Here is a 19217-nt window from a genome sequence, read left to right on the forward strand (position 1 = left end):
TCGTGGGGGCAGGTAGGGGGCTCCCAGCTCTGCTGAGCTCCTCCTGCCCTGCCTCCATGTCCGATTCAGCTGTAGGCACAAAAAGGTGAAGAATTGGAAAGGGGTACAGTGAAGGCCCAAAGGGCAGTGGGCATCCCTGTTGGTGCTGTCAGACAGAGCTGTGTGGGGACTGCAGGGGAGGTCCATGGCGCGGGGTGTCAGTGGGAGTGGGGCGGTGAACAAACCAGGCCCAGGGAGGACACTCTGTGGAAAAGATGCTAGGCCTAGGTTAGCCCTGGGCGCTCTGTCCCCAGGCTCAGCTTCCCTCTTCAAGGCCCGCGGTAAGTCACTACCCAGTTCTGGGCCTGACTTCCTCAGCCTCTGAGGCTGCCTTCCAGTTTGTATAAACCTGGGCCTGTCCGAGGTCACGGGGAGGAGCTCCAGCAAGAGAGGAACACGTGGAAGGTCTGTCCCCTCTGTACCTCCAACTGCCTTCTGACCTAAGTTAACATTGGTGTGTCCCGCCAGAGCACACACCATCAAAGGGGCCGTGGCGATGTCACCTCACAGCATGGGTACCAAGCATCGCGTACCTGACACGTCGTACATGCTGTATGGCGCGCCATCTCTAGCGAGCAGACACAACCCATCTGAGTGGCTCCGAAGCGGGGCAATGGCCACCCTGAGTGCAGGGCGTGCCTGGGAGGGCGTATGGTGGTAGCTTCGGATGCTGATGAAGGCAGTTAGCTGACAGGGAACTGGTAACACAGGGGGACAGTTTACAAAAGCCCGTTTTATGGGACGTAAGACTTTGGAATATTTTGCCCGAAAGGTTTAAAAACAGGCCAGCGTCTGTTTGTCTCGAAGGCATGTGTCTATTTTTGAGGCCCTGCCTTCCACGGTGTACACATTTACATGCATTCTCTCAGTCTTAGGAGGCACAGCCCTACCTGACAGGTGAACAGTGAGGCAAAAACAGCAATTTACCCAAGTGGCAGAGGACTGAGATTGGACACCCCCGGCCACAAAGCTACAAGACTTCAGAAAAAGATCTCATAACCCCAGCACTGGGTTGCGAGTCGGGCGGGCAGACGCCTGGCTATACCGCCTGCGAGTCCTGGTGCTTAACGCTGGGTCTGGCGCCAACCAGTGCGTCTAGTGTTTACCGACTGTATGAGAAAGGCAGTTACAGCTATTCATTATTGCTTTCAGTATGCTTGTAGTTTTTAAAAACTAAATAAAATTATACATATACCTATATCTACGAAAGGCCCCTGACCAAAGGGGCCCTGATGTGGGGACAAAGCCCCAAAAAGCAGTTTCCAGGCTCTCGGCCTCACATAGAAAGGTGCTGGCTCGGGTAGTAAATGGCCATCAACTGTGATCATATGGCCATCAGCTGTGGCTAGTTGGCCGTCAGCTGTAACCCGTAAGCCATTGGCCACTAATATAACTGCTGTGGCTACGCTAGCAGAAGGATGGGGGCTAGCAAGAGCGGATTGCAGAGGCGGATGCCGCCGGTGAGAATATAGTGATATGACTCCCCTACTTATGGCTCCGTGGGTGTTCCTTTTTGGCCTCACCATGTCCTGCGTTCTTATGTGGGGAGCGGGATCAGAGATCCCGCAGGCCGCCCCACGCGACACCTGGGTTCCAGGATGCTGAAAAGAATGGACAGGTAGGAACTCAGGTCCCACAGCCCCAGGTGACTCAGAGGCAGATGTGGGCCCTTTGCTTTGCTCTTGAGTTTTCCTGGTTTAAAAGTTTTTCCTCCTCTCTTAGGTGGAAAAACATGACTTCACTTGGGTTTCTTTCTAGATTTTGTTGGGCATGTTTAAGGCTGGGAGATGTCACAATCCTCATGCTTTGATCTCAAGCTGAACAGAGGGTGGGACGGATGTGGGCCCTTTGGAGCAGGCCAGGTGGAGGCCGTGTGGAGTGGGCAGGGCTCCACAGCCTTGTTGAACCCCACACCCAATTAACTTTCTTTAGTCTGTACCTGCCCACACCTGAGTCTGAGCCGATGAACAATGTGACAGACTTAACCCAGTGCATTTATTGTGAAGGGAAATCAGGGGACATGGAGCAGAGCAGGACAGACCCTCTCCCCTCCCTGGGTACCTATGGAAGTGGGTGTCAGGACTCAAGTGATGTGAAGTGGGGCTGAGGAGGCCTGGGACAAGAGATGGGAGAAGGCAGCAGGATACCAGGAGAGGAGTGGGGTGGTGTAGACAGGGACACCAGGATGCCCAGCCTGGAAATCTACACAGAAGTCTACCCCTTATCCTTCTTGCCGCAGACTCAGTCTGGCACTGGGTCTTAGAAATGGGCACAAAATGGGATGTATAGCCAGATCTAAATGAAGGTGGCAGGTGACCAGAATGAGAGGGGATGGGGGTTGGGGTGGGGGCGGTGAGTGAACACTCAGATGATGGGAAAGGGCTGAGGAAACCACTGCCTTTCCCAGGTCAACCTGGGCAGAATCTGCACTCGAGATTATTTTCTATGAGGAAGAGCATTGGGTGCTGTGCCAACTGGTTTCTGGGGAGAAAATTAAATCAAAGACATACAGACATTATAAGTACAAAGGAAGGAGGGTCTGAGAAAGCAGCGGAGATTGTGGGGTTCTGAGAAGGCAGTGCAGGACGCTGGGGGGTTGGGAGAGGCGGGAAGAGACTGGAATCTGGGAATGGTAAGAGGTCAGAGCCCAGCTCGAGGAAGAACCAAAAGTCCTGAACTGTTGAGGAATAAGTATATATGGCGCAGGTCAGCAATGGACAAGCCCAGGTTCAAGGGCAGGGCAGCCAGGGGGTCCAGGCCTTCAGGTTCCTCCTCAGCACGGAAGCTGGGGAGGGGCAGTGAGAGGTCCAGGGCCTGGTAGAACCGCTGGATCTGGGACCTGGGCAGGGGCAGGGGCAGGGCCAGGGCCCCATCGGGGGGCTCAGGCAGGGAGCTCTGGAGCTGGGGGCTGGACCAGGAGTTGCAGTAATCATACTGGCAGCACTGGGCCTGGTACCAGTACTCTGAGAAGTAGGTGTTGCGTTTTTCTTGGCAGCGGTAAGAATTGTACTGTCCACAGCCTCGGATGAAGAAGCGAATCTTGGTATCTAGAGGAGAAGGGACAGCTACTAACAGTCCCCAAGCTTAGCACCCCTATCACGGATGCTCCCCATCCCTCTTCTATCCCAGATGCCTTCACAAGGGATCAAAAACTCAGCCCAGCTGGCTCTGAACTCTGGACCCCTCCTTCCTGGATCCTCCTGCCTCCTTCTTGTGTCCCAGGCCTCAAGCAGTCTTAAACTCACTGTAATAGATGGTGATCACCATGCATGGGGACGAGCTGTCTACCGTGCACTTCTCCGAGCCTGAAATGCACCCGACAGAAGGATCTTCTAAGAGGCAGAGGTGGCAGGTCCGGACTCGAGGAACAGGAGCTGAGGAAGCAGAAGACAGGAGAGATGCAGCATTGGTCTTCCATTCCAAGTTCCCTGCCGTGCAGGGAGCCCCACCCCCTGCTTTCCTGCCCCTGGGCCCTACTTACCCTTCCCCACCGTGAAGCCCACCACAACCAGCACACCTACAAGAATATGGGCCTTCATTTTGGAATACTGGGGATAGGGGCGCCCGAGGGGTGCCCTGAAACCCCACCTTCCTGTGACTGTGCTCTTTGATCCTGAGCTGCAGGCAGTCTAAGCCGGAACTGCTGTGGGTAGAGCTGCATTCCTGCCTGGGGCAGGATCCCGGCTGCAGGAAGTTAACTTCACAGGAGAGACAGTGTGTCTTCACCCACAAGGCCTGGTTCCTGAACGTGGGAGCAGTGGCTGGGACAAGGGCAACACCTGGGCCCTTACCCAGCTTCCTTTGTCCGGCTTGCCTCCCCAACATCTGTTCCCGCCCCTCAAGGGCCCACGCATTAGCTTGTCTCTGGCACCATCTGCTGTTCTCCCCACACAGCAGGGCCAGTTGCTATCGTGTTGGGAGGAACTTGGGCCAGGAACCCAGTATCCCCCTCCTTCTGAGCTGAGCATGTCTCAGTTTCCCCAGCAGGGGCTGCACAACACCATGGAACAGCAATTCTGGACCTCTTCCCTCCTTTCTCCACCCCTTATAATTGTTTTTGAACCCCTTTCCCTGTAAAACCAAAACCGAAAGATAGTGTTAATTATCCTTTACAGTATAAACAGATAGCCGTAAGCAGTCCCCAAAAAACAAGTATTTCTCTAGTCTTTGAAATCTGATTTTTCTCTGGGTCTCTTCCTTGTGACTGCACACCTGCATAGCGTCCTAGGAATTCTGCTCTGCTAACATCATCACCCAAATCCACAGGGCACAAATCTGTGCTGGTTTTCAACTTGGGGAGGGTGGACTGGGCCATGAGGACCCCTGGCGTCCAGCACACCACTACCCTCCCTTCCCCAACCCCAAGCACCAGACCAGCTCATGGCCTTTTCTTCCACTTTATTTCATATTCCCACCACAATAATGACTCCTTTAATTTAAACTAAAAACCAGGGAGGGTTCCTGAAAGGGTGGCAGCAAAGGAATGGAGGTGTCAAAGACTGAGGACGCTCAGGGACAGGTGGGGAGGGGATCAGCGAATCGTCTTGACTGGGCTCTTGAAGTTGCTGGCGGCTTGGAGCTGCAGCTGGTAGGCCATTGGATGGATCTTGAAACCGTAGAGCCTGGACCAGGGCAGAGGTCAAGAAGCAGCAGAGTGAGCCCCACGCGACCCTGCCAGCAGCCTGCATCCCTGCTCCCCACCCCAGCTCCTCCACAAGCCTGCTCAGTGCTAAAGGGTAGTGGTTCCCAAACTCCTCCCCTCCAGAATATGTGGGAATGCACCTTAAACATCCATTACAACTCAAGTCTAGGCTATGTATGTATGTATACATATGTCTGTATCAGTACTTGTTTCGATGTAAAACTGAAAAACGATGCTCTAGGAAGATAAACCACACCTGAAATGTGGCTCTGAGATGGCCTGGCCAAGGACGAACACCCAAGACGGTGTAAGAATAGCCACTGTTTAAATGGTGCTTCAAGTGCCAAACGTTACCCTAAGCACTTCACATATTTAAAAATACCCTGCCAGGTAGGTACTATTGTCACCCCCATTTTACGGATCTGGAGACTGAGGTGTAGGCAATCAAAGAACTTTCCCAGGGCAGGGTCCCTCATCAGGGAGAGCCCTGGTTTTGGGAGAAGCAGAGCTCAAGAAAGGACCATGCCCCCTCTTCCCTTCTCTCTGGGGGTCTGGGCCTGTCCTGTGACCCCTGGTGATTCTGCCGTGCTCCCTACCTGGGCACAAACTGGTTGGCGGGCCGCTTGGGCCGGTATTCCGGGTGTACCATGAAGAGCATGTGAGGGAAACCAGTGCCAAAGTAGGCGCCGTCCGTGTGGTGGTGCCTCGATGACTTGGGTGTGTACACGTCCATGCACTTGGGGCAGTAGAGCTTCACCATGGCTTCACCTGGGATGTCTGACAGGCCTGGGAGACAGCCAGGCTCAGCACACCGGGCTCTCCCACCTTGCCCAACCGCCCTTCCAGAGGCCCTGCCATCTGCTGCCCTCCTTCCCCTTCCCCAACACTTACCGATGGGGAGCATTGGCTGGTTCTCACAGTACACACGGGGACAGTAGCCAAAGTCTCCCTGCTGGTATTTTTCCAACTGAGGTGAATAAAATGGAAAAGACTGGTGGGTAGGTGTGAAGAGAAGAGGCAATCCTCTCCTCTGCCCAATCCACATCACTCTGTGCCCCACTCCTATCTCCTTCTGTCCAGAGGCCCCTTCTCTGGCCCAGACCGGCCATGTGACTCTCTGCTTCCTTTCCTCTACTTAGGCAGGCTGCAGACTATCAGAGCCATTTGCTGTTTGTTCCCCGAGAAAGAGGCAGTCTATAACAATTCTCTGTGCAAGGTTACGTCCCCCTCCCTGAAAACACCCCCTTGAGAACAACCCCCAATCAGGATTAAATTCTAGGCCCAGGTTCTGAGCTCATTTTCCTCTTCTCAGCTAGACTCCTTGACAGGGTTGAAACATGATTTCTTGCTGCAGGAACCCGTTTCCCTTACTGCCTCAGGAATCAAGTGGGAGCAGAGAGGCCTCACCATCTGGGCGATGCCACGGTTGGTAAGGATATAGCGGGCGTGGATCAATCCATAAAGCATCTCGGCTGCCTGTTCAATCAGGTCACTCTGGTTGGGGTTGTCTTCCAGCTCTTCATCTGAAACATGGCCCCGGCTGAATGCAACCACTTGTCTTACAGCTTTCTTGGGTGCCCTGCCCATCCCCGGGAGCTGCTGGCTTCTCAGCTCTCAGAGTACCCACCTTTGAGTCTCTCCCCACCTATCATGTGGGCATCTGACCCAGAAACCCAGGCCTCTGACCCTTCCACTAACCCAAGGTAGCTCTACCTTCTCTCCACACCTTCCCAGCCTCTGTTCTCTTCTCTCCTTCCCAATTCCCTCCTCAACACACAAATGCAAAGACGTCAATGCAGAAGATGTAACTGTAGCCCGGAAAGTGCAAGGTAGGTTAAAGAAGCGGAAAATGAGAACCCTGGGGAAATGCATTATGGAATATAGCTGAGTTATAGGATCAGAGCATGGGAACAAGTGGTATCAGTCACAAAACTAGGCAAGAACCAGGAGGGGCAATCAAAACGAAGTGGGGGATTTTGGGTTAAGGGAATCAGAAAACGAAGAGGAAATTTAGAAATTCAAGAAGCAGATGAACAGCGATTTGAAGAGAAAAAAAGCATATACACACACAAAACAACCCTGAGGGTGACTCACCAGGCTCCAGGTCCAAGATCATGTCTAGAGCTTGTCGATAGTGAGGCACCTGCTCATTGAGCCCAGTGAGATTGAACTTGTCCTGGATGTAATCTTCATCCACCTGTCAGGATGCAGAGGTCAAGAGGGAACCCACAGCACAGTCCTTGGCTTTGACCTGAGCAAGTTGCTCTAACTGATGCCTTATCCTCAATACAGCTGCTTCTGTTCCCAACTCAGCAGAAGCACTTGAGCCTCTCCCCAGTTTACCCACACCGCCGTCCATAGACGCTTTGGCTTCTCTTTTCTAAGGATAAGCGTGTACAGCAATCCCTTCCTTGGAGAGGCTTCCCTTTCAAGCTACCTGTCCCTACTCCCACTCCCCCATCTGTAGGAACCAGTTTTGTTCTCTCCTTGGGGGCAGATGGCTGAGAAAGGTGGAGGTTGAAAAGCATGGGTTCTGAAGGCAGTTACAGCCCTTATGTCGACACACATTACGTGAAGCGCTACAAAGCATTTTACAGCGCGGCACTTTAATGCTCCTAACAGTCACCAGAAGCAGACATTACCAATACCACTCTAGTAATAAAAAAGACACAGTAACTCGTGCAACAACGTTATACTGCGCGAGGGTGGCAGGGGTGGGAGCTGGGCCCCAGTCTTACTACTTCACCACAAACTGGCGGTGGGTTACTGAGGGAACTCTTCTTTGACAGGAAGAAGTTTCTGTGCAAGCATGGAGACAAGTGCCTAGAAGCTGAACACGCGGGAGAACATCTGGCCAGGCTAGTGTGGAGAAAAGCAGGGAGACTGAAGGGCACTCACTTCACAGAAGAACTCATTGCCGCGGAGCCCACAGAACCAGGAAATCCAGGACACCTCCTCCGAGCTGCTCATCTTCGCGTCGGCTGGGGAAAGAAGAGGTCACGCGGAACCCAAGTGCTCCGTCCCCGCCCCTGGTACCCTCCCTCCTCCACACTTTGCTCCCCAACCACGGAAGAATTCGGGGCCACCTTCCCTTAAAGGATCGCAGACCCCGGCGCACCTCTCCCCAGATCCTCTCATTCACAGCTCGACCCCTTTTTTCTGCGATGAGAAAGTCTTTGGGGTCCCGCCACTTGCGAGAAACCGACGGGTCTTGACCCGCCAGTCCTACCCACGTCCCCGACGCTCCCAAAGGCCAGTCCCCTCTCCCATTCACGTCAACTCCGGCCGAGCTCCCTCAGGTCTCTACGTGTTCCGGGGCATTTCCCAAGGGTTCCGAAGTTTATCCTTTCCAAGCAAGAGATGGGCCCCTCTTTTCCTCATGGCCTGGGGGGGTGGTGGCCCTCAGCTCCCTTTCGCAGGAGTCCCCACCTCCCGCCTCCGCCCCTCAGGCCACCTCTTCCTCCCTGGGTGCCGGACCAGGTCACTTCCTTCTCCACCAAGCACATCGAAGCGCGGAGACCCCCATGTGCCGTGCCCAGGGACAGGGCACCCAGCGCGGCGACGATCTCAGACTCACCGGCTGGACGGGGGCCAGGACCGGGGTGGGGGAGGGGAGTTGCCTGTTCCAAGGAACGGCGACGACCGCTACAGCGCAGGCCGCGGACCGGATCGCGGCAGCCGAAGTGGGGAGGGGGGAGTGGAAACTGGAGAGGGTGGGGAAGAGGGCAACGCGCAAGCGCCAGGGGTCGGGCGCCGCGATGGACGCCGGGAGACAGAGTCTCTGATAGTGAGAAACTGGCGAAACGAGGGAAAGGCGAACTACGAATTCCAGGGTGACCTGCGCACGACCCTGGTGTCGCGAGGCCCCTGGGGAAGATGCTAGGGGCGGGGCGCAGCGAAGCTCCACCGGAAGCGGAAGCCCTGTACCGCGTCCTGAGCCAGAGAGCTTGACAAATATAGTCGGCTGATTGCGGGACCCGGGGGTCGCGAGGGGGCGGGGTAAGGAACGAAGGTGGCTGGGTGATTTCCTGCCTCTCCCCTCACACAGCGAGCGAGACTGCGGCCCCGGCGCGCCCCTGCTGGCCAGGGGACTGACTTCATCCCCAGCCAGCCCTTCGCCCGCACCAGACACTCCACTGGAGACCGCCGACGGGCCCCATGTTTCACCTGGGGGTCCGGCCTCCTGAGGCGGGAGGTGAGGCCGGCCTCCGTGCTGAGGGACCCGGGTAGGATGTGCTGGGCTGAGCTGAGCGGTGTGAGAGCCGGGTCGGCCCAGCGCTAACCTGAGGTGGTGCCACCCATTTTTCTGCTGCTCATCCCCTTGCAGTTCTCCATTTCTTCTTAGGGCTTGAATGAGGCCTTCTGCTGCGGGCGCTAAGTGGGACCTTCGAACCCTGGTTGGAGTAATGGTGAGGGGCAGCGTGACGTTATTTCACAGCTCTGGGCATTCCATAGGTTTCCCTCCGCCTCTTCAGGGCCTTTGTTTAACCCAGAGAGTGGTTTCCCAGCTCCAGAAAATGAGCTCAGAGCCGGGACCAAGTTGAGGGAGGCGAAGGGCATTGTGGGGCGTTATATAAAAGCAGGACCCCAACTGACAGATCCTCGGTCCTCGTGCTACGCTGGCACGTGGCACTGTGCGCGAATACTATGGGGAAGGTCGCAGGGCGGGAAACCTGCTGCTTTCTGTACGCCTGTGCCCTCAAGTAAAAGTTTGTTTTTTTCCCAGCCACGCAGGCGTCTTCTAGTCGTCTGGCTACTTGATCTTGTGAACTGCTTTGCATAGAGGTGCCATTTTGCAGTACGAAAGCTACAAGACAACGCAGGTTGCAGCCTTCCCCCAAATCTGCTTCCCGAGAAGTGTCAAGTCTGTTTTTGTTTGAGAAGATAATACCCAAAATAGGATCAAGGAAAATGTAAAGGGCCAGACTGATTGTTTTTCTTAATGGTATGCCTTACAGAGCGGTAGTTTCAAAGAGGTTACTTATTGTTTATTGTCGATGAGTTTGGGGGCGGGGGCTGAATGCAGGACCTCTGCGCAACTGTCCCATGGAGTCTTTGTTAACCTTTACTAAGGGGCATGGTCTGTTATTGTAGGGTTCCGTTTTTCCACGTGATTTATTGTCCTCAGGCCCTGTAGGGTCCTAGCTTGCCAGGTAACTTTTGGGGTGGGAGGGTTTTGTTTGTTTGTTTGTTTTAATCTAAAGCTACTTTCCCTCATCCCAGCAGGTCTCTGGAGGTGGCTGTGGTCACTGCAGGGCTACCACGGGATTGGCTTGCTTGTCTCATCTTCCCCTTGCCTAGTCTGATTTTCTCAGCTCTCCCACAGCCATGTCCAGGCTCTCCCTCATCACCTTCACCCCGGCCACCGACCCCAGCGACCTCTGGAAAGATGGGCAGCAGCAGTCACAGCCCGAAGAGCTGGAGCCTCCCTTGGATGGGGCTGCAGCCCGGGCTTTCTATGAGGCTTTGATTGGGGGTGAGAGCAGTGCCCCTGAACCCCAGAGATCACAGCCTGAGCCTGCCAGTGAGAGAAAGCGGAAGAAGAGAAGAATGAGGAGGGAGGCTGCAGCAGGAGCAGCAGGAGGGCATGGACAAAGGAGATCTCTTGAAGCTGAGGACAGAATGACTCAGTGGATACTGAGGGCAGCCCAGGAGGGGAACCTGGCAGAACTAAGAAGGCTTTTGGATCCTCATGAGGCAGGGGGAGCTGGGGGGAATATCAATGCTCGGGATGCCTTCTGGTGGACCCCCCTGATGTGTGCTGCCCGAGCAGGCCAGGGAGCAGCTGTGCGTTATCTCCTAGAGCGAGGGGCTGCCTGGGTTGGGGTCTGTGAGCTGGGTGGCAGGGATGCTGCTCAGCTGGCCGAAGAAGCGGGCTTCCCTGAAGTGGCCCGCATCATCAGAGAGAGCCACGGAGAGATGAGGAGTCCAGAGAACCGGTGAGGGGACGCCTGTGCCCATGTCCTTCTTTCAGTGTGTTCTGCTTTTCCTAGCCACTCCACACCAGAGACCTCAGCACAGAGCTGAAGGGTTCTCCCCCATCCCCATATAGGTTGACAGGGAAGGCAGTGTGCTAGAGTGGTTATGAACATGAGTTCTCTGGGATTAAATGCTAACTCTACTTGGGCAAGCAACCTAACGTCTATGTGCCTCAGTTTTCTCATCTGAGAAATGGGGAAAAGAGCACCTTTCTCAGGGTTGTTAGGATTAAATGCATTAATACATGTGAAGTGTTAGAACAGTGCTTGCCATATAGTAAGCTTTATAGAAACATTAGCTATAGCCATTATTGTTTTTTCGCCCAAGAACCTTATGAGGCCTAGTTATCTCTTCTCCCAACTATTCCCCTCTGGTCCTTCATTGCTAAGTGGGGTGGAAGGCAATTTTTTCCTTAGCAGAAAAATTGGAAGGACCCTGTCCAACCCTGCACTCACCCTTTCTCTTCGTCCTTTGCAGGTCCCAATCCTCCTCCCTGCAGTACTGTGACACCTGTGATGCCCACTTCCAAGATTCTAACCATCACACATCTACTGCTCACCTGCTGTCACTGTCCCGGGATCGCTGGACCCCCAACCTGTCCCTTGGGGTCCCCACATCCAGCCCAGGCTTCAAGCTACTGCTGAGGGGGGGTTGGGAACCTGGAATGGGGCTGGGACCCCAGGGCAAGGGCCGTATCAACCCCATTGCCACAGTCCTCAAGAGGGACCAGGAAGGATTAGGATACAGATCAGTGCCCCAACCCCGAGTTACACACTTTCGGGCTCAGGATACCCGCGCAGTGGCTGGGAAGGAGAGAGTCCCTCAGGTGACTACACTGAGCCGGAGGGAGGAGAGAAGGCAGGAGGAGAAGGACAGGGCCTGGGAGCGGGATCTGAGGATATACATGAACCTTGAGTTCTGACTTTGGCAAGGTCTGACGCTGGTCTGCTGCTGAGGTCTGAACTTGAGCCTCTGACCTGTCCAGGTCCCAGACCCTCAGGTTTTGCTCAATGGATCCTATCTTTGGGAGAGGGGGGCTGAGTGAGAGTTGAGAAATAAATCAAGCTTCTTACTCTTTGGTGTTTTATTAACTTTTCTGGAAGCTGTTGCGGGAAGCCAAACAAGTCTGGGGGCCACATGCAAGCCCCACCTGAGGCAATAGGGGCAGCCCCTCCAGTTGGCATGATAGGGTCACCTCCTGGCCAGTTTGGTTCACTGCCAGGTCCTAGCCCCGTCTAGAGTGTCCCACCTATCTTTCAACCCTGAGCCAGGAACTGCCCAGCTCTATGTGAGTCTCACGTCCAGGAGGGGTCCTCTGACTATTCCAGCTAATTCAATCACAAGTTCATATGCTGAGCTAATAGGAATAAGACATTCCTAACCTCCAAGTTGCTCCCAGCTGGTGGAGGAGACCGCCACGTGATCAAACAGTGCGCAGTGATAAGGGAGGCTCAGAGGTGATGAGAGTGGGTAGGTAGTAGTGTAGGAAGAGGCCAGTGTGATGGGAGGGCCTGAGATTATCCAGCATGTACTCTGTTAGCCCAACTAGGATCAGAGCTCGGGCCTCCCAAAAATGAAGTCAACGTTCTTGTATTTCACTGCAAGAAAACTGAACTCAGGAGGGCGGGAAGCACATCCTTTTCATCCACACTAGTTTTTCCCATTCTCCCCTCTCCCTCATCTCTTGTGCTGTTAATACCAGGTGCCAGACAAATGAAGGGCTCACCTGTCAAAACCAGGAAGTAAAATCTGCACGGAGGGGCAGGGAACAGCTACTCAATTCCCCCAAACCCCTCTCATAGTTTACTTTTCCGGAAAAGCCATTTAAGAAGTCACGGGCACGAAGACAAGTGGTGGGGGATGCGGGGAAGAACCCAAGAGCTGAAGGGGCCGGGCGAGTTCAGGGGGCCTCCGGGCGATGAATATGGAGGACCAGGTCAATAGAGGTCTTGGGGGTCGAGAGCGGCGGGGTGCGCTGTGTGGCGCGTACTGCCGGCGCGCGGGCGCGAGGGGCGGGCAGTCCGCAGGCTCCGCCCCGCGAGTTGCAGGCTCCGCCCCGCCTGGCCCGCCAGTCCCGGTGCAGCTGCTTCCGGGCTCTGCAGCTCCGGGCGACTCGGCGAGGCCCAGGCCCTGACGCTGGGCCCGGGAGGGGCCGCAGCACACAGAGCCCGGACGCCTGGGTCCCCCAGGCGGGCCCGCGCTTTGCCTCGCGGCTGGGGTCTCGGAGGACGTCTCCGGCCTGACCTTGCGGAGGCCGCGCGTCTCGGCTGCGGGTCCGGCCGCTTTCTAGGATTCATAGCCCTCTAAATCACAGGACGAACGCTGCTGGCTAGAGTTCGCTGGACACCTCCGCACAACCCCCAACAGGAGACGTCTTATTCCTGAGCTCCCTTAGGGAAGCAATTCAGGACTCCCCTGAGCCGGAGCACCTCGGACCTGGGGCGACCTTGCTTCTTGGATGCAGCACCGCCTCCCCAGTTTTGGGGCACCTTGGGGCGTGGCCTTGGTGAGTGAAACTTGGGGTGTTGCTTGCTGGGAATGAAACCCGGAAACCCGGGGAGGACACTGGCGGGTGACCCAGGCCTTGTCAGATCTTGAGAATCTTGGAATCTTGTGTGTGGGGAGTGGAGGTAGTGAGTGAATTTGGATGTGCCTCCTTTACCTCAAAACTGAAAAAGAAAGTCAAGCTGCCTGCCCCACTTGAGGCTGTGTGACCATCCAGGGAAGTGGGGAACCACTTCTGAATTCGGAGTAGGACTCGCCAAGCAGACCTGTTCTTCTGAGCCCGAACAGACTCTGGCTTCTGAGGAGACCCTCAGCCCTCAAACCTGAGCAGTGCCAGGAAGCGGCCCCAAAATTTGGGGGCTCATTACACACCTCAACCATGTTCCTGCGACGGCTTGGTGGCTGGCTACCTCGCCCTTGGGGCCGCCGGAAACCCAGGCCTGACCTGCCCACCCCAGAACCCAGAGAGGTGGACAGCTCCTCCGAAAATTCAGGGAGTGACTGGGACAGTGCCCCAGAAACCTTGGGAGATGTGGGGCCGCCCAAGACCAAGGACTCAGGGGCCCAGAGGAGCTCTGGGGCTGCTCCAGAACCAAGCAGGGAGACCCGAGTTGAGCAACTAGGGAGCAAAAGAATGGATTCCCTCAAGGGGGACAAGACTGGCTCTAGCACTCAAGAGTCTGGGAGACTGGAGGCTGCAGGGGCCATTCCTAAACTGGCATGGGATCCTGTGGACTCAGGCGGCACCAGGAGATCTGGACTGTCCCCTGAAGGGGGACTGACCTCCCTTGGACCTGAAGCCCCAGTGAAGAAGCCCGGCCGGCGTCAGAAGCTGCTAGGCTGGCTGCAGGGAGAACCAGGTGGGGGAGCAGGGGCTCGCTTACAGTACCTAGGGGGCCCAGAGGAGTGTCTGCAGATCTCCACCAACCTGACCCTGCACCTGCTGGAGCTGCTGGCCTCAGCCCTGCTGGGATTGTGTTCCCGGCCTCTGCGGGCAGCCTTGGACGCGTTAGGCCTGAGCGGACCGCTGGGCCTCTGGCTGCATGGGCTGCTGTCCTTCCTGGCTGCCCTGCATGGTCTCCATGCCGTGCTGAGCCTGCTTACTGCTCACCCCCTGCACTTCGCCTGCCTCTTTGGTCTCCTACAGGCCCTGGTGCTGGCTGTCAGCCTCCGGGAGCTCAGTGGGAACGAGGAGGCCACTGACTTGGAGGGTGAGAAGTTGGGGAGGGAGGGTGAGGAGCAGAAGGGAGACCCAGGAAAGGCGCTGTGACTGCAAGGGGGGGGGTGACCCAGGGCCCCACCCTCAGTGGGGTGGGAGTAAGGATGAAGACAGTGTGGCCTTCTGAGAGTGGGGGCATGACCCAGACTGTAAGCACAGGCATCTCAGGGATGGGGGAGAAACTGCAGAGTATGAGGGCACAGGGCCCTCCTCACCCACAGGAGAGAAGAGCTGTTTAGGATGTTTGGGCTTATGGGTGGTGGGGACATGGCCCTCGAATTCACCAGCTGTTATTTTTGCTTTTACATTTCTCCCACCTCTGTTTTTCCCCCCCACTTTCACTTTTTAAAATCCCCCCCCCCAAAAAAAGAAAAAAGTGTGGTGGTGGAGAATAAAGACTAAAGGGTCCTCTCTACTTTTCAAGACTTCCCAGGGACAGACAGACATCCGGCTGGAGTAAAGGGTGGTTGGGAGACCCAAAGGACCCCTGGGACGGGCCATCGAGGGAAGACGGGCTGCTAGGTGGGTGGGTTTAGAGTCTGGATGGGGCACACAGGTGACAAGGAACCTGCAGTGAAGCTCTGGTGTTCCTAGGAGCCAGAGGGGGCTGGGACGGTGCAGACAGCATTGGCAGGAAGGCCAGCTTTCAGGGCTGGCAGCCCAGACAAGCACTGTGGGGAAGCACTGGAGCTTGCAGTCCCCACGCGGGGGTTAGGGGTTCCCCACTCAGCAATAAATCACTGTGTCACACCAAATCCTAAATATATCACTACAAAGAGAGTTACTGCCACTCAGTGTCCTTCGTGATGCCATCCAGCTGGATATTTAGGTAGTAGAAGGTTTAGGGGAATTTTGAAATGGGGGGAGTGGGATTGATGTCCGGAGACAAACCCCAACATGAGATGAGGATTGAAAAATCATCTTTATTACTCTTGAAAGGGAGTCTCCAGCTTCTCTTCTTCCCCACCACAATCTTATCTCCCACTAAATCCATTTGGGGGCATAGATGAAGCCACAGGTCAGTCACTGGACAACTTGCAGGCCTCTGGTGGGAGGAGGAAGAAAAGAAGAGGATGGAAAGGAGGTAAATCTAGGGAGAGAAGCAAGGTTGCTGGTAATGGGTGGGGGAGAATGCATTTCCTCATTCCCTGTGTCAAAGAAGGGGTCTCGGTGACCTGTTTTCCTCCGCATCTGCCCCTCTGCCCCCTTTATCCACTGCCAACTCAGAAACCTCTCTTATGAGTAGCCCAAAGCCCACCCTGGCTCCCTCTGGTGCCATCACAACCTATGACACAAATGGAGGTGTCAACACACCTGGTGCCACTCTGATGATGTCAGCTTTGGGCCCTGCCCTCTGATGACATCACTTGTCCCTTTCATCCAGCACCCGCGGAAGACTTGGTGAGTCCCAGTTCTCTTCTGTGGGACTTTACACTCTCACCTTGTTTCCTGGGAGTCAGTAAGAAGGCCTTGGAGTCCAGGCAGGAGGTCAGGGACCAGAATTCCTCCACACACTTCTCGGGAGGGTGTGACAAGCGATCTGGAAGGGCAGAACGGCCAGGCCCATCAAAGCCTCTACTTTTCAGGACCGCCCCTGTGAGCACCTCCTGGAAGCATCCAGCCCTTCCTGGGATGATGTCACAGGGCCCAGAGTGAGGGTCTCTTCTGCCCTTCCTGTGTTTCCCAGCAACCCATCCTGCCTCCCTACTCACTGTAGAGGAGGAAGCGCTGATAACCTTGGCCCGTCTCTTTCAGCATGATTCCACCTGGGCATGAGCTGGAGAAGAGCTTGGTCTTCATGTCTGGGCGGCCTGTCAGGGTGGGTTGGGGGGAAGTGTGAGGACAGAAATGCAAAACCAGGCAAGCCCAGGGGACTTGGGGAGCTGGAGAGAACCCACCTTCAGTTCTGAGATCTGTGTTCCCTTCAGTCAGGTGGTAGATCCATTCCCGGGGTACACAGGACCCATTTTTCCTGCAAGGAGGAAAGACTGAGTGACATCCCCACCACACAGTACCAACCTTTATTCCCTCTCATTCTTTCTTGAAGCCCGGGTCCCCTTGGGTTTCAAGCTACCAAAGGATGGTTAGACCCATCTCTCTGCAGAGGAAAACTAAGAGCTGTTGAACTCAGTGGGCCAGAAAGAGTGAATATGCCAAAGAGCCCAGCTTTTTGTGGGTGGCTGCTCACACTTTGGGCAGAGGCTGTACGTCCTGGTCGTTGCCCCCTCACCACTCACGTGCGGATGGTAGCATGGAGCTGGAGCTGTGTGGGTTCAGAGCCCACAGCCATGTTGAAGATAATGTTGTCCACAGGGTCAAAAGTCGCCAACTCCTCCTTGGTGGGAGCTGCCCCTGCGATGAAGTACCACTGGCCCAGGTAGGGCTCTGGGAACTGGAGAGACAAGGGGAGCAGAGAAGGGTGGGTCCCACTACAGGATTCATCTAACCTCTGTCAGGACGGCAAGACTTAGGGGCGGAGGTGTTGGCTGCCTTTTTCCAACTGGGGCTTGGATCCATGATAGGGAGTCATTAAATGACTTTTCCTCTTTGCCCTCAATCAACCTGAGTATCTACGCCCCCACTCCCTGCCTCCTGCCGATTCTACCATGTCTCCACATTGATGGGCATAGTACTGGTATTCTTTTACTTGCCTTTGCTTTCATCGTCACAACACGCACAGTCTTCCTTTCCTTTTCCAATGTGGCTTCCGGTCACCCTAGACCACCCAACTCAAGTCCCTCATAGCCCCCGCTATAAGCTTCCCCCTTTCCTCCATACCTCTTTCCCATCCACTCCCTGAGTTGTCAGTTGACTGTGCTCAGGACACTGGTAGATGGAGTTAAGGAGAATGCCGTAGAGGTAAAGTAGAGCTGCCCAAATTTGGTGGAACATCTTCAAGCAGTAGGGAGCTGGTGCTCTGCGTGCAGTGGCTGGTGCTTTAACTGTTCTCCGCTGGCTGCTCAGTCCACTCTGCTTCCAGCCCCCTCGCCTCAACCCTTGACCCTTTTACCTGCTAATGAGTAACTTCAACCTTGTTTTCCAAGTATGGAGTGGTTTGGCCCTTCCTCCCCCTGTTCTAGATACAACCACTCCACAATACACCCTGGTACGTTCAGGGTCTTTGGGGAATTATAAGGAAGTTGAGTCCTGCAGGTAGAAACCTGTGTTCTTTCAACCCATATCTGAGCTGGATGTCTGCTGTGTTGTGCAGCACTGGAGAGAGGTGGATTGATTCATTCATTCATTTAGGTAGCAAACTCTTTTGAGTTCCAGCTGTTTGCCAGGAACTAGCTAAGCCTTGGGGATGTAAAAATGAACAAGACACAGTCCCTGGCCTTGAAGAAGTCAGTCTAAGGAAAACCAGCTGTGTAAACAAATCATTGCAATACAACCTGAAAAGTGCTTTAGAACAGGTATGAACCAGGTGCTGCGGCATGGTTGATGGGAGGCTTTCTCTCTGAAGTTTATAATTGGGGAAACAACATGTACACCATCCAGAAAAGTTCACTGACAGATGAGTTCAGAGTTTATTACTACAAGAGGCTACATAACCTAGTGGTTAAAGATGATAGACATTGGTGTCAGGCAGAATGGGCTCAAACCCTAACTCTAGTACTTACTAGAACTTGGACAATTTTATTAATCTCTTATGCCTGTTTTTTCACCTGTAAATGAGTAAATCATCAATCTCATAGGCTTAAAAGAGACAATGCATAAAAGCCCTTAGCAAAAGCCTGCACATGGCAAGTCCAAAGTATTTGGTAAAATTAATAGTAATGTTTGTAAATCACTTATTATAGCTTCCGGTGGTTAATACATTCTCAAATACGAGGTAAGGAAAGAATTGTCAAGGGGCAGTCATTGGATGGTGCCAGTTGGGTGCAGTTAACGCAATGAGAAGGTGGCGCTTCCTCCGTCGATGTGTAACTCAAGACTGTCCTGCGAGGCGCGGCAGGCTGACGGCCTAGGGTATGTCAGTGCTCATTACGCTATTATCTTGAAGTAATATTTGACATTTTAAATAATAAAAAGAAACAATTTATTGGGGCAGTAGAGGTGCCTGACCCAGAAGGGTCTAGCAGGCCCGGATTTGTCAGCTTGGCCACTACGTTGGCTAGGTGTACGCACTGTAAAATGGATGTAGTAACTATCTCAAGCGTTCAAAGGCTTCTAAATGTGACACTACGTAACACCCTTAAAAAACTGGCTGGCACAAACTAAGTGCTCACTAAACAGGTGTTTCTCAGCACTCTTACCTGAAACAGTACTGGGACATGGGTCTAGATAAACAACGAATCCCAGAAAGGCTGGGCACCAGAGGCAGGCACGCCGCAGCGACGGGTGTGGCTGGGGTGGTGGCTGCGCGGCGGGGCCCAGACCCTCCCCGAGGGCGGGGGCGGGAGAGAAGGGCAGAGAGGCAGTGACTCCCTGGACCGTAGGCTACGGACGCACTTTGGCGGTCCCTTCAATTCCCCAGGGTCAGCCTCGTGTTTTGGTCCAGTCGAACTTCATTTGCTCCCAGCTCCCAAACTCAGAGGTGCCCCCCCCCCACGCCACTTTTTTTTTCCCAAGTCATGAAAGGTAAATCCTTGGTTTCTCCAAAACATGGCGTATTCCCTCGGCCGCGCACTGCCGGTGAGGAACATGGCGCCCACACAACGACTCGTCCGCGTAAGACAGCTCGCGAACCACCCCTAACCGCCTAAGGAAAGGGTGACTTCGGGAGGCGCCATAGGAGTGGCGCAGCGAGAGAGAGAGACAGAGAGGGAGAGAGAGAGACATGGAATTTTAGGTGGCCAGCACAGTGCCGTCTCAAAGTCTCTGCGGACTAAG

General features: G+C 54.6%; 5 protein-coding genes across 29 annotated transcripts; 2 read left to right on the forward strand and 3 right to left on the reverse strand.

The window, feature by feature from the left end:
• Positions 1 to 572: 572 nt before the first annotated feature.
• On the reverse strand, positions 573 to 3833 carry LY6G5B (lymphocyte antigen 6 family member G5B). 2 transcript variants are annotated; one of them, XM_081040904.1, is made up of 3 exons: positions 3628 to 3833; positions 3285 to 3413; positions 573 to 3086 (listed from the first exon to the last, which is right to left on the reverse strand). In XM_081040904.1, exons 1-3 carry the CDS (start codon positions 3698 to 3700, stop codon positions 2680 to 2682), a joined length of 609 nt encoding a protein of 202 aa, XP_080897030.1. In that variant the 5' UTR covers positions 3701 to 3833; the 3' UTR covers positions 573 to 2679. The 2 variants fall into 2 exon arrangements, with proteins under 2 accessions (XP_080897030.1, XP_080897031.1); XM_081040905.1 differs by lacking the exon at positions 3628 to 3833 and adding an exon at positions 3521 to 3593 and having other exon boundaries at positions 2557 to 3086.
• Positions 3834 to 4422: 589 nt separating this feature from the next.
• On the reverse strand, positions 4423 to 8408 carry CSNK2B (casein kinase 2 beta). Of its 2 annotated transcripts, none has more exons than XM_081040887.1 (7): positions 8259 to 8408; positions 7580 to 7662; positions 6776 to 6878; positions 6089 to 6204; positions 5573 to 5648; positions 5278 to 5467; positions 4423 to 4661 (listed from the first exon to the last, which is right to left on the reverse strand). In XM_081040887.1, exons 2-7 carry the CDS (start codon positions 7649 to 7651, stop codon positions 4571 to 4573), a joined length of 648 nt encoding a protein of 215 aa, XP_080897013.1. In that variant the 5' UTR covers positions 7652 to 7662; positions 8259 to 8408; the 3' UTR covers positions 4423 to 4570. The 2 variants fall into 2 exon arrangements, with proteins under 2 accessions (XP_080897013.1, XP_080897012.1); XM_081040886.1 differs by lacking the exon at positions 8259 to 8408 and adding an exon at positions 7800 to 8133.
• A 78-nt stretch (positions 8409 to 8486) lies between these two features.
• Positions 8487 to 11745, forward strand: GPANK1 (G-patch domain and ankyrin repeats 1). 23 transcript variants are annotated; one of them, XM_081040681.1, is made up of 5 exons: positions 8487 to 8680; positions 9009 to 9090; positions 9408 to 9626; positions 9905 to 10620; positions 11138 to 11738. In XM_081040681.1, exons 4-5 carry the CDS (start codon positions 10010 to 10012, stop codon positions 11580 to 11582), a joined length of 1056 nt encoding a protein of 351 aa, XP_080896807.1. In that variant the 5' UTR covers positions 8487 to 8680; positions 9009 to 9090; positions 9408 to 9626; positions 9905 to 10009; the 3' UTR covers positions 11583 to 11738. The 23 variants fall into 23 exon arrangements, with proteins under 23 accessions (XP_080896807.1, XP_080896792.1, XP_080896799.1 ...); XM_081040666.1 differs by having other exon boundaries at positions 8569 to 8876; positions 9408 to 9594; positions 9908 to 10620; XM_081040673.1 differs by having other exon boundaries at positions 8569 to 8680; positions 9408 to 9594.
• A 988-nt stretch (positions 11746 to 12733) lies between these two features.
• Positions 12734 to 14799, forward strand: LOC308490281 (uncharacterized protein C6orf47). The gene has a single exon (XM_081032277.1). The coding sequence runs from the start codon at positions 13545 to 13547 to the stop codon at positions 14433 to 14435; it is 891 nt and encodes a 296-aa protein (XP_080888403.1). The 5' UTR covers positions 12734 to 13544; the 3' UTR covers positions 14436 to 14799.
• A 488-nt stretch (positions 14800 to 15287) lies between these two features.
• APOM (apolipoprotein M) lies at positions 15288 to 19178 on the reverse strand. Its single transcript, XM_081032286.1, has 6 exons — positions 17163 to 19178; positions 16622 to 16776; positions 16283 to 16356; positions 16097 to 16195; positions 15826 to 15924; positions 15288 to 15429 (listed from the first exon to the last, which is right to left on the reverse strand). The coding sequence occupies exons 1-6, from the start codon at positions 17274 to 17276 to the stop codon at positions 15404 to 15406; spliced, it is 567 nt and encodes a 188-aa protein (XP_080888412.1). The 5' UTR covers positions 17277 to 19178; the 3' UTR covers positions 15288 to 15403.
• Positions 19179 to 19217: the final 39 nt, after the last annotated feature.

The sequence above is a fragment of the Rhinolophus hipposideros genome, assembly GCF_964194185.1.
Source record: "Rhinolophus hipposideros genome assembly, chromosome: 3".
Classification (NCBI taxonomy): Eukaryota; Metazoa; Chordata; class Mammalia; order Chiroptera; family Rhinolophidae; genus Rhinolophus; species Rhinolophus hipposideros.

Bases quoted from the DNA above. Each gene is read 5' to 3' on its own strand.
- LOC308490281 (XM_081032277.1), top strand. From the start codon at position 13,545: ATGTTCCTGCGACGGCTTGGTGGCTGGCTACCTCGCCCTTGGGGCCGC.
- CSNK2B (XM_081040887.1), bottom strand. From the start codon at position 7,651: ATGAGCAGCTCGGAGGAGGTGTCCTGGATTTCCTGGTTCTGTGGGCTC. The intron at 6,205-6,775 runs GTGAGTCACCCT...GCCATGTTTCAG, and splicing joins GATCTTGGACCTGGAGCCTG to ATGAAGAGCTGGAAGACAAC. The intron at 5,649-6,088 runs GTGAGGCCTCTC...TATTCACCTCAG, and splicing joins ACCGTGGCATCGCCCAGATG to TTGGAAAAATACCAGCAGGG.
- LY6G5B (XM_081040904.1), bottom strand. From the start codon at position 3,700: ATGCAGCTCTACCCACAGCAGTTCCGGCTTAGACTGCCTGCAGCTCAG. The intron at 3,414-3,627 runs GTGGGGTTTCAG...CTGCTTCCTCAG, and splicing joins AAGAGCACAGTCACAGGAAG to CTCCTGTTCCTCGAGTCCGG. The intron at 3,087-3,284 runs GTGAGTTTAAGA...CTTCTCCTCTAG, and splicing joins GGTGATCACCATCTATTACA to ATACCAAGATTCGCTTCTTC.
- GPANK1 (XM_081040681.1), top strand. From the start codon at position 10,010: ATGTCCAGGCTCTCCCTCATCACCTTCACCCCGGCCACCGACCCCAGC. The intron at 10,621-11,137 runs GTGAGGGGACGC...CGTCCTTTGCAG, and splicing joins ATGAGGAGTCCAGAGAACCG to GTCCCAATCCTCCTCCCTGC.
- APOM (XM_081032286.1), bottom strand. From the start codon at position 17,276: ATGTTCCACCAAATTTGGGCAGCTCTACTTTACCTCTACGGCATTCTC. The intron at 15,925-16,096 runs GTGAGTAGGGAG...CTGCCCTTCCAG, and splicing joins TCAGCGCTTCCTCCTCTACA to ATCGCTTGTCACACCCTCCC. The intron at 15,430-15,825 runs GTGAGAGTGTAA...TCCTCCCACCAG, and splicing joins ACTGACTCCCAGGAAACAAG to AGGCCTGCAAGTTGTCCAGT.